This window comes from Nerophis ophidion, linkage group LG13 (genome assembly GCF_033978795.1).
Source record: "Nerophis ophidion isolate RoL-2023_Sa linkage group LG13, RoL_Noph_v1.0, whole genome shotgun sequence".
NCBI classification, from domain to species: domain Eukaryota; kingdom Metazoa; phylum Chordata; class Actinopteri; order Syngnathiformes; family Syngnathidae; genus Nerophis; species Nerophis ophidion.
Window position 1 is genome coordinate 46,651,377 of NC_084623.1, and position 12,365 is coordinate 46,663,741.

The 12,365-nt window shown below is 38.1% G+C and overlaps 1 protein-coding gene across 1 annotated transcript in view; it reads left to right on the top strand.

The window, feature by feature from the left end:
• hip1 (huntingtin interacting protein 1) overlaps positions 1-12,365 on the top strand; it is a 114,471-nt gene that overhangs the window by 73,366 nt on the left and 28,740 nt on the right. Inside the window, exons 11-17 of the mRNA XM_061919079.1 lie at positions 1,470-1,613; positions 2,404-2,501; positions 3,254-3,326; positions 3,414-3,597; positions 8,363-8,451; positions 8,545-8,661; positions 10,595-10,696. Coding sequence (XP_061775063.1) covers positions 1,470-1,613; positions 2,404-2,501; positions 3,254-3,326; positions 3,414-3,597; positions 8,363-8,451; positions 8,545-8,661; positions 10,595-10,696 — 807 coding nt within the window. The remainder of the gene's footprint in view (positions 1-1,469; positions 1,614-2,403; positions 2,502-3,253; positions 3,327-3,413; positions 3,598-8,362; positions 8,452-8,544; positions 8,662-10,594; positions 10,697-12,365) is intronic.

Genomic DNA, 12,365 nt, shown 5'->3' on the forward strand with positions numbered 1-12,365 from the left:
AATGGTAACACCCTGAAAAGTTTTTGAACTTGTTTAAGTCTGGGTCCACGTTAATCAATTCATGGTATAAATATATACTATCAACATAATACAGTCATCACATTTGCAATGCAGTTGCACTTCCAAGACATTAGATGGCAGTTCTGTAGTATATAGACTAACGATTAGCTAGGAAGTAGCTTTATTTTTTCATGAAGCAGAATGTGTTTTGTTGCCCCCTACAAAGTGTTTGGACTGTAAGCATTGTGCCTATTACGCACCAGCTGTTTAATTGTAATATTCATCTTCAGTGTAGGTTTCATGATTACATTTGGAGGTGTTGAAGTCGCCATGTAAAATCGTTCATACTAACAGTAGCATTTCTATGTACAAATCCAATGTAGATTAGCATCAACCTGGCACATTTTGGAGGAGTGGAGCCTTACTTTACTTTCCAGCGTTTTCTACCAGACATACTTGCTTTGTTGGTGTTGACAATTGCAGCATTAATAAGAGCAGTGGTTTTCAACCTTTGTCAGTGATGTACCCCCTGTGAATTTTTTTTTAATTCAAGTACCCCCTGATCAGAGCAAAGTATTTTTGGTTGAAAAAAAGAGATAAAGAAGTAAAATACAGCACTAAGGCATCAGTTTATGATTTATTAAATTGTATAACAGTGCAAAATATTGCTAATTTTTAGTGGTCTTTCTTGAACTATTTGGGAAAAAAAGATATAACAAAAAAGTTGTTGAAAAATAAACAAGTGAATCAATTATAAATAAAGATTTCTACACATAGAAGTAATCATCAACTCAAAGTGCCCTCTTTGGGGATTGTAATAGAGATCCACCTGGATCTCTATGAACTTAATTCTAAACATTTCTTCACAAAAAAATAAATCTTTAACATCAATATTTATGGAACATGTCCACAAAAAATCTAGCTGTCAATGCTGAATATTGCATTGTTGCATTTCTTTTCACAGTTTATGAACGTACATTCATATTTTGTTGAAGTATTATTCAATAAATATATTTATAAAGGATTTTTAAATTGTTGCTATTTTTAGAATATTTTAAAAAAATCTCACGTACCCATTGGCATACCTTCAAGTACCCCCAGGGCTACGCATACCCCCATTTGAGAACCACTGACTTAGAGGGAGTTAAGTGAGCCAGTGTTTAGCAAACAAAGGTATCAAAATATGGCACGCTTTGATTCCAGTGAATCCATACCCGGTAGTACAGACGAAATTCAGTCGGTGCCTAAATAAAAGTAAAGAATTTGGCACCCACCCCTTAATGGGGTTGAGGTCAGGGCAAGTACTCATCCAAGTCTGTCTTTATTGACTCGTGTGTTTTGTGCACTGAGGTGCTGGCATGCACCCTCAGGTTACAGAAGGGATTAATAGACAATTCAAAGCATGTATTTGTAAATTGTGCACCAACATCCTAAATAAATAACACTGTAAATGAAATGTTTTCTTTCAGAATCCGCCAAACTTCCTACGTGCGTCCGCCTTGTCGGAGCACATCAGCCCCGTGGTCGTGATCCCGGCCGAGTCGTCTTCACCAGAGTCGGAACATCTGGTAGAAACCGAAGACCTGGTGGACACAGACGTCCCCGTCCTGCCGGTAAATACAAACAAAAACATCTAACTATAACTGGTAATATGTAGGTTCTTTTTTTGTTTTTAAACCTGTGCATATTTGGTACAACTTTTATTTATTCATATTAAATGATAACTCAGTGTTTCCCATACATTCTGTCATAAATACATTTTGACCGCCACAGCTAGATTTGTTGTTACCTATTCACCCTCGCTCATAAACACATTATAATGGGACTTTCTGTTAATGTAGCTTGTAGTTTTAATTCTGTACAGTAGACCGCATTCCAAGTCTGCTTATTAACATACCTAATTTTTTTTAATATCAGATTAATCACACTCTTGAATTTGGATTACTTGCTTGCATAATTTAAATAAACTTAAAAAGGACCGTAATATTTGGACACAAATGCAATTTTATTGTTGTACAGGAACATCTTTTTAAAGGTTTTATTTGAATGTTTGGTACTTATTTGTTCAAAACTTGTATAAAAAGTCTAGTCAGGGTGTATTTTGGAGTGAAATTTGCCAGCAGTCACCAAACTCATCTTTGCACAGATGTTTGTATGCATCAAACTTAATTTTATTATTATATGTTTATTTTATTTTAATTTAATTTAATTATTTATTCACTTTTCTTTTATTGTATTTATTTATTTCCATTTATACATTGGCCTGATTTCTGGCCGTTTAACAATGGTAAAGGGGCATGTAAAGTCAAAATAAATGGTGTGATTAATCTGCACATATAAATGATTAATTCAATAGTAGATAACTCGTTATTTTTGACAGCTCTACTTATTTTATATTCTTAGGCTCCTTTGGAGACCAAGTTTGACGACCTGTTTGGCACCTCCGCTGCAATCGACCCCTTCAACTTCAACAATCAGAATGGAATGCGCAAGGATGATAAGTACGTGTTTTGTATCTGTATCAATGTGTGTGTGCGTGCGTACATATATATATATATATATATATATATACACACACACGTGTGTATATGTGTATGTATGTATATATATATATATATATATATATATATATATATATATATAATATATACGTGTGTGTGTGTATATACAGTATATATATGTATGTATGTATGTATGTATTTTCCTTGTGGATTATTAAAGTCTGTCTAAGTAAATATATATGTGTATGTACATCTATATATATTTATGTGTATGTATATATATATATGTGTATATATCTATATATTTATGTGTATATATGTATGTATTTAAATGTGTATGTATATAAATGTGTGTGTGTATATGTGCGTGTGTATGTATATATATGTATATGTATAAAAATGTGTATATATATATATTTATGTGTATATATCTATGTATTTAAATGTGTGTGTGTGTGTGTGTGTGTATATATGTGCGTGTGTATATGTATGTATGTATATATATATATATATATATATATATATATATATATATATATATATACACACCATATTATCAACACATCATAAGAAAAGTTTTTTCTATGTTTTTAACCTACAGAGGAGAAATGTACATTTCTTCTCCCACTTCATAGATGAAAAGAACCCCTTTATTCTATGATTCAGCTGTATTTCTCATGGAACACACTCATTTTATTAGAAATATGTATACAACTTTTCATAGACCGTTGCTTTATTTCTGTATCCCCTAGAGACCGACTTATTGAACAGCTGACCAAGGAAATCCAAGCCCTTAAAGATGAGTTGGAATCATTCCGACTGGAGGTAAAAAAATAATCGTCCAGCCTTGAACTACCTATTTTACGCACATGATTGATTATTTCCCTTTTCCTTCCTACCTCTCACTACCAGAGTGGACGATTATGTCAGGCATTGAGGGGGCGTGTCAATGAGCTGGAGGCGGAGCTTGCGGAGCAGAGCCACCTGAGGCTACAGGCAGCAGGGGAGAGCGAGTTCCTGAAGGCCGAGCTTGATGACCTGAGGAGGGTCAGAGAGGACACGGAGAAAGAACAGCGGAGTCTGACTGAGATAGAAAGTAAGGCTATAAGCAAGGTGCCTATATTTCATTACCCTGACCACACTGGAAGATTGGTAAACGCTGACAAATATACCATGTAATAAAGTAGACGAGACACATTACTCACAAACAAGGAAACCCAATTCAATGGGCTTTGTTACTACTTTAAATTATAACGGTAAACCTATGCAGTTCCTTTTCTGTGCATATAGTCTTTGAAATGGGTATGGTTTACATTTGTGCTGATATTTGTGATGTATCTGTACTTTTACTCTATTTTCTTTCTCGACATCTCCGTTTCTACGTTAATCGTCAAAGTTAACCAACTTCTCTATTTATGACCTCATAGTTCTTCTATCCAGGTGAGAGGCATAATTTATAATCTAGAATTGACTTTCACCAACTCAGATGTGATGCAGCAGCTCACCCACGCAATATGTCAATATAGCAGCCTAAGCCAGTTGTTTATGGCACGGCTAAAAGTAGATAGTCTGTGGTAGCATTTATAGTAACAATATCCCTAATACTTATGTAATATTCAGGTCACAAGATGTAAATGGAGTATTGTTGGCGGTTTTTGGATGTTTTATTTAAAGGGTTTTATGAGCCGAATATTGTACTCTAATTAGCTGCATTGTTCGCCTCCTCGTACTTTCCCTATTTTACGACTTACAATGCATGAAAAAAAAAAGCGTTGATATACTACACAGGGATTGTGAATGATAGGCAGCATTCCAGAAAAAAGTGCAGTTCCCCTTCAAAGGTTCCTGAATTGGTACAGTAAATAAAAAATGGAAAACACACACTTTTTGTTAAACAATACAGTACTTTTATGTTTTTATGTAAATGTGATGTGAAATTTGAACAGAAGAGTGATTTAAGTACTTCAATTATACAGATAAAACGACTCACTTGTCTTGTAATGTTGATGTTCAGAATTTCGAGGTTCGTAATTGCACCTCGCTAACGTGACCATGACTGGTGCATGTGGAAGTGTTGTGTTGTTGTGGTGAGAATAGGGTTGTGCGAGATATATGATACAAATTATATACATTTGGTCGACAGTAGAGCTTTTAATACTTTCGTTATATTGTGATAATGCATGTTGGTGACATATTCCAGCTTTGTCCCGCAAATTTGATAGGGCTATCAGAACAACCGCGGCTTCAGCACAATGTAGCGTCTTCGCTCGCATCTAATGTCCCTCCACAGCGCGAAGCCACTTCTAATCAGCAATTCTCACCTCCATGGCAGCAAATAAACTGAGTTTCCACCACGTACCATTATCACTGGAGGACGAGGAATAGCTAAACATTCTACGTTGCAATAAGCCATGCTAACCACTGAGCTTGAGTTCTTGTAAGTAAACAGGGTGAGCGGCTTTATACCAATATCAATAGTAACAATACTAAGTATGGTATCAGTATATGGTCGATACTACTGTGATTAGATAGATACTTTTTACTATCACAAAATCTTTTGTCGTTTTTGGTATTGTTTACAAACTCGGGAAATAAAGCCCCTGGACACAGGAGGGCTTTAAGGGCAAAAATCAAAGGAGCCAATAGTAAAATATGATTGAAATATTCAATTGATATTGTTACACCTCCATCCTTGAGGCAAAATTCCTCCCTTGGTGCTTGGTGAAGGCGGTCGCATTCCTCTCCCCTCCCTGTGTATCCCCGCTCGCTTTTTTTGTCCTGTGTGTACTTTGAGGAGACGCTTTTTCTGCGTTAGCGTCCGAAAACTTAACACCCAAACATGGAATTGATAAGCTGGTCTCTCGACTCAATTGACAAAATATTCTCGACGAGGAAAAGAGGTTTGGCGGAAACCGGTTGCCCTGACGGAACGTTTGCTGCTGGGTACGTGAGAGACCCGTGGGAGAGATGGAGAATATTGTGCCTTTCGATGCTTTCCGTGGAGGACGTGGAAGACATCTATCTACTTGGAACTGTGATCGCAGGAAATCTGCTGATTGGTCTGGGCATTGCTTTGGTGTATCGTCAAATTCGGAAGACGATGGCGGCAGTTGAAATTGCCCAAAGGCTGCCCGTCGCACTGGGTCGGGCTGTTGGAACGCGGGCTGTGATGATTACAGAACTGAATCGTAAGTTGGATCATATCATTGAAAGGTTTACTTAAATGCGAAATATGATTAATGTGAGAGCCAGCGTGGAAGTTTAGATCAAACAAGCCACTGAAATGTCTGCTTGCTTGGAAAACAACAATCCTTATTTACGATTTGACTCCCTCAAATGGCCTTGACGCTGCTCACAACAGAAGAAGGCTGTTTTGAAAACATCCACTGAAGGACATCAAAGTGATGGCCGCTCTTTCTTCAACAATACCTGGGAGTTGAACTTTGCTCGTAACGCCTGCAGAGACAGACTCCAGGCCTATAGACACAACATCACCTACACCCTGGATACTGGCCATATGCACACTCACACACCCTACCTCCACCCCGCACCTTTGCTTCGGCTTAAACCCTCTGGAGAGATAGGAGGTGGCGCGCTCAGATGTCAGCAGCCTACCGCTGTAGCGATCCACCCCCCCTTTTTGTGTAACATAGGGGTGGGCCGATAATGTGTGAATTATATTTATATTTATATAGCGCTTTACATAGTGAAACCCAATATCTAAGTTACATTTAACTTAGATATTGGCTAAGGTAATTGTAACTTAGCCAGTACCAATATTATTTGGCAGCACTGTGGAACAGGGGTTACAGCATGTGCCTCACAATACGAAGGTCCTGAGTTCAAACCCAGGCTCGGGATCTTTCTGTGTAGAGTTTGCATGTTCTCCCCGTGACTGCGTGGGTTCCCACCGGCTTCCTCCCACCTCCAAAGACATGAACCTGGGGATAGGTTGATTGGCAACGCTAAATTGGCCCTAGTGTGTGAATGTAAGTCTGAGGGTTGTCTGTCTATCTGTGTTGGCCTTGTGATGAGGTGGCGACTTGTCCAGGGTATACCTCGCCTTACCCCCGCGACCTCAAAAAATGGACAAGCAGTAGAAAATGGATGGATGGGCATTCAAACCAGTGTGGGTGGCACTGGGAGCAGGTGGGTAAAGTGTCTTGCCCAAAGACACAACGGCAGTGACTAGGATGGCGGAAGCGAGGATGGAACCGGGAACCAAGCTATACCGCCCCGATAAAACGATATATAAATATATATGTATTGCGATAGACACATAATTGATATCAATATAAAATGTGTTCAATAAAACATTCGATATATATTCATATTTTTGGGTCGTAAGAAAACAGAAATTATGAAGCAAGATTCGTTGCATGAAGTGACTCGTGCTCTTGGAACCCAGGAAACAGGAAATGTCACTGAGCAATGGGAGGAACGCGCAAACAGCCAATCACGTGCCGTCTTTCTGTGGATTCTTTGCATGGAGTAAGAAGAGAAACTGTGATATCTTGATATAACAACTCAATAACAGAAACTTGTCTTTAGTTTTGTTGGTTTTAATGCAGACATTGCGGCAACACCCTGACACTTACAATGTGTCGGTTTAACGAGTAGCTTCCCAAACTACTCCGTGTAGAGTTCTATAGCTTATACACTACTGCCATCTAGTGTCTCAAAACTTAAACCAACTTCAAATCGCATTTACTTGTTAGCTGCGCTCAACCTGCTTGGCTACTAGACACCTTCTCCACTGATAAATAGCCTCCTTGGTAAATTGGAAATTCAAGTACTGTATTTATTTGCCGGCTTAGATAAGTCAGAAACATATCAATAATTATCGATATCTATCAATATAAAAAACATATACTATGATGATACTATGATACAGTTTTCAGTCGTATAACCTAGCCCTAGTGTAATATGTTTATATGTGTTTATGCCTATCAAGTTTTTTTAATGGCCTTAATCTGGAGCCGCTCCCCAAGAGCTCAATCTGAGATCGACCTTTTTTACACTTCTCTTCCACCCAGCGCTCACCTTTTTTCCTACATTTTGAGGAGCGCTGTAATTGGCTGCACCGTCCGCGTTCTTCCTTGGTCTCCCTGTATATTGTTTGTCTAATCTTGAACGGAATTGTGCTGTAAATCTGAATTTTCCCCCTGGGATCAATAATGTATTTATCCATTCAGCCAATGATCTTGCAAATTTTAAGTGTCAGCATTGGTATGACCAATACTGCCCCTCCAACTACTTGATATTGGATTTATACCCAAATTTGTAATATTGAGTAAGACCAATGTAAAGTACAAAACCAATAGAAGAGTAAGTGCCTATTACTTTTTAACAGAAGTGTAGATAGAAGCATGTTAAATCATGGAAAATATTATACAAATAATTCAACTGGAAATTGCATAGTATATTCTATTATCATTTACCTGCCAAAAGTATATCGCAGGAGGCTGATTTTAGGCACTATTGCAAAACCTCTGCAGTGTTGCAACTGAGCACTACCATTGGGTTGTTCCGTTCGCCATTAAATTTAAAAAGAACGTCAGACTCTGTATGCCTGTTGGGATGCTACATTACTAACAAGATATTACCTGCAAAATATCACCTTGTTGCATGTGGCCAAGTTTGCATTACTTTCCTTTCTAAATGAGTCACAAATAGCCATTTTTACAGATGGGGTTACTAGCGCTTAAGTCAGCACTGTTGCTATTATGGAGCTGAGTTTCGGTACCCAACCTTGTGTAGTGTACACTGCGCTAATTTCTGATTTGATGTCTGATGTCAAGCTATAACAGTTGTTTGAACACAAACGGTATGTAAAGTGATTGCCGTCTGTCATTTTGCAGAAAAAGCCCAGGCTAATGAGCAGCGCTACACCAAGCTAAAGGAGAAGTACACCGAGCTGGTGCAAAGTCATGCAGACTTACTGAGGAAGGTAAAAAAAACAACAACTCTTACTTTGTGTAGCATGCTTGGAATGTGTCTGACTGTAGTTTCTGTTTGCACATGTTTTTGTGTGTGCCTGTAGAATGCAGAGGTGACCCGGCAGATGACGGTGGCTCGGGCAGCGCAGGATGAAGTGGACGCAGTGAGGAAAGAGATGCAGGACAAGGTGAAGGCCGCCCAGGAGGCCGCAGGCAGACAGGTAAAGCTTGTGAGTGACTAAAACACGGTTACAAAGTAAGGATGTGCGGCTTAAACGGCCGCCATTCAGTTTCGAACGGTTATCGCAAAAAAGTATGTAATCGTGATATAATAGCGATCACCAACGCCGATCCCCTTTGGCTGACACTGTATTTAATTTATTAGCCCGGCTGACAAGCGGCTACTGTATATATATAATATATATATATAAAAATATATATATGAATAATGTGTCTCCAGGCACAGTGTGCTAAATGAACTTAATAAGGGTGTATAGAAGTGCGTTGCAGTAGAAAGTAAGTAATTAATAACAAGAAATTAACAATTATATTAATAAGAGTCTAGAGAAAGGATAATATAACAACTTTTGGTGTGTCAACACATTGTCATAGACAGTACACAACACATAAGGGGAGGTTTGGTGGCGTCGATACCAAGGATAATATCAGTATATGATTGATACTCGAGTGATAAGGTTGATATTTTTATTTTTTTAAACTCAAGGAATAATTGAGGACTTTCAGTACAAAAATGTACTGAGTGCATACGAAAAGTATTTACAGCACTTCACTTTTCCTGCCTTTTGTTATGTTACAGCCTTATTCCAAAATGGAATAAATATATTTTTGTCCTCAAAATTCTACAGCCAATACCCCATACTAACAATGAAAACTATTTTTTTCACTTTGTTGGTGCACATCTGGCAGAAATTACAGCCTTAAGTCTTTTTGAATACGATTCCACAAGTTTGGCACACCTATCTTTGGGCAGTTTCGCTCATTCCTCTGCAGCACCTCTCAAGCTCCATTAGGTCAAATAAGAACTGTCAGTTTTCATCCCGGATGTCTTTGTACATTGCTGCATCCATCTTAGTCTATTTAGAGAGGCAAACAAGAACATGATTTGTCTGTTGAGAGGAGAACCTTCAAGAAGGACAACCATCACAGCAGCGATCCACAAATCAGGCCTGTATGGTAGAGTGGCCAGACGAAAGACATTTCTTCGTAAAAAGTTTGTCAACCTGCACCTACAAGACTCTCAGACCATGAGAAACAAAATTCTCTGGTCTGATGAGAGGAAGATTGAACTCTTTGGCTTGAATGCCAGGCATCATGTTTGGAGGAAACCAGGCACCGCTCATCACCAGGGTAATACAATCCCTAGTGAAACATGGTGGTGGCAGCATCATGCTGTGGGGGTGGTGTTCAGCGGCAAGAACTGGGACATTTGTCAGGATAGAGGGAAAGATGAATGCAGCAATGTACAAAGACATCCTGGACGAAAACCAACACTTCAAATTCAACCTCGAGGGGTGTCGTAAAGAGGAATAAGCAAAAAAGGAATGGGTGAAACTGCCCGGATATGGGTGTGCCAAGTTTGTGGCATCCTATTCAGATAGACTATAGGCTGCAATTGCTGCTAAAGGTGCATCAACAAAGTATTGAGCAAAAGCTGTGAATACTTACTAATATGGCTTTTTTTTTTGTAGATAAATTTGTAAAAAAAATAAATCACGTTTTCATTATGAGGTATGACTGTAGAATTTTGAGGACAAAAAATGTATTCCATTTTGGAATAAGGCTGTAACAAAATATGGGAGAATATTAAGTGCTGGAGGAAGTAATTTTCGCTTTTGTTTAGTTATTGTGTACTATTGACGATTGTATGTATGAAAAGATAAGAATAAAGTAGTTTAAATATTCCGTTGATATTGTTACACTGTCAATAGCACTCACCATTAATACATTGAAAAATGTACTGTTAATTAATTGGATCAATATTGATATCGGCCGATCTCACTCATGTATGATCGACATCGACAATCTAAAACCCTGATCGGAACATCCCTAGTACAGAGTTTGACTTCAAATGTTTAAGTTTTATGTTCATATAGGCTTGTGTGAGTTATCTTTCGTGACTTTTTGGTAATCCAGGAACAAAAGCAGAGGGAGCACCTTGAGGAGATGCAGAGAGAGCTGCTGTCCAGCAGGGCGGAGCTGGACTCCATCAAAACCGTCATGGCCTCGTCACAACAGGTCTGTCCTCACAGTGATATTACATTATTACAAGTATCTTATCTGCTGTCCTTTTTATCATTGCTCTCCATCTTCTGAGTCACCAATGCTGACCTAATCACAAATGCGATGATGGGGGCTACTATGATGCATAGTCATCTATCTGTCACTGTACATAGAGCTCAGATCACAAATTCATTTGGACTCCTTTTAGCTTCATTAAATATTTATAATATTAGACAAATATCCTATTGCACTGCATCACAAAGATGGCTGTATCTACGGTGCAGTTGTAAAGGCAGGGTTTATGATCCATATTGGATCATGCAGGGAGGTCATAAAGTCATGGCCAGTCAGTGTTTACATAAGAACAAATTTAATCAGTTTTGTTGTTATGGTGCATATGCAGTATTAAAACCACAGTATGGGGCCCGGTGGAATGCTGTAACCATGCATGTCCACTTTTAGAATATTCTCACATATTTCCCTGGATATTTAGCAATAATATCAGCTGATAATACAAGTTTTACATCAACTCTGACTCTGAGTACATTGGTGCAATCTAATTAGATCCAATACAAGAGCTGATAAAAATATTTTTTATATTCTTACCTCATTTTGGACAGTTTTAGAGAGGTAATAATTCAACAATATTTACTCTTGTGGTTTAATTCTTCATTGGTGTAGAGCAGACCTGGGCAAATTAAGACCAGAGGGCCGGATGCGGCCCGTTAAGCTTTTCAATCCGGCCCGCCGGACATTCCCAAATAATTTTTCTAATCTTTAAAATGGGAACTGTAACTGCCATTATAATGTGCAGTGAAGTTTTTAAATTACTGGAAGTCTTGAACTATACAAAGTATTTAAATGGGGTTGGAATGTGCGCTTTTGCATGATACACTAGTTACTATGGCAATCTAAGTTACAGCAGCTCAGACGAGGCACAGAGCAATGTGGGTGTGGAGCGTTTCCACAGTGTGTTACCAGAGCGGCCTGAAATGCGGGAGTCAGGGACAGACACGGAAAGAGATTTGCGGACACATTTGTTACTGGATAATTTTAAATAAGCTTCTACCCTTGAGACTTTGTATGTAAGTAATACATAATTATTTGATACTTGTTTATATTTACCAATATTTTGTGTTAGACTGCGCTATTGTAAGGTGCTTATTATACATGTCTTGTTTGTGTGATATCATGTGCTCAGCTGTTGTGTAGCTGCTAGCTTCTTTTAGCCCAGAGGTGTCAAACTAATTTTAGCTCAGGGAGCGCATGGAGGAAAAATTTGCGCAGACGTGGGCAGGACTCTTAAAATCATGGCATTAAAACAAAAAAAAAATACAGACAACTTCAGATTGTTTTCTTTGTCTTACTTGGGACAAAAATAGAGCAAACACATTCTGATAATAATACAATAAAAATATAGAAAAAAATACCGGCAGTGGTAAAGTTTAGATCCATGAATAAAAGAAGAAAGTGAATGAATGTTTCTAACTGAATAAATTAATATGCTTAAAAATGTGTTTTCTTTTAAATATATATTTTTAATGAATCAAGTAACATTTATGACAACCTTTTTCCAAAACACAATATAAAATGTGAGATATAACAGGATAATGCATACACTCGTCATTTGTTTTCAAATCGGTTACAAAAAAGTGGGACCCCAAAAATTTACTGTGGGACCCCA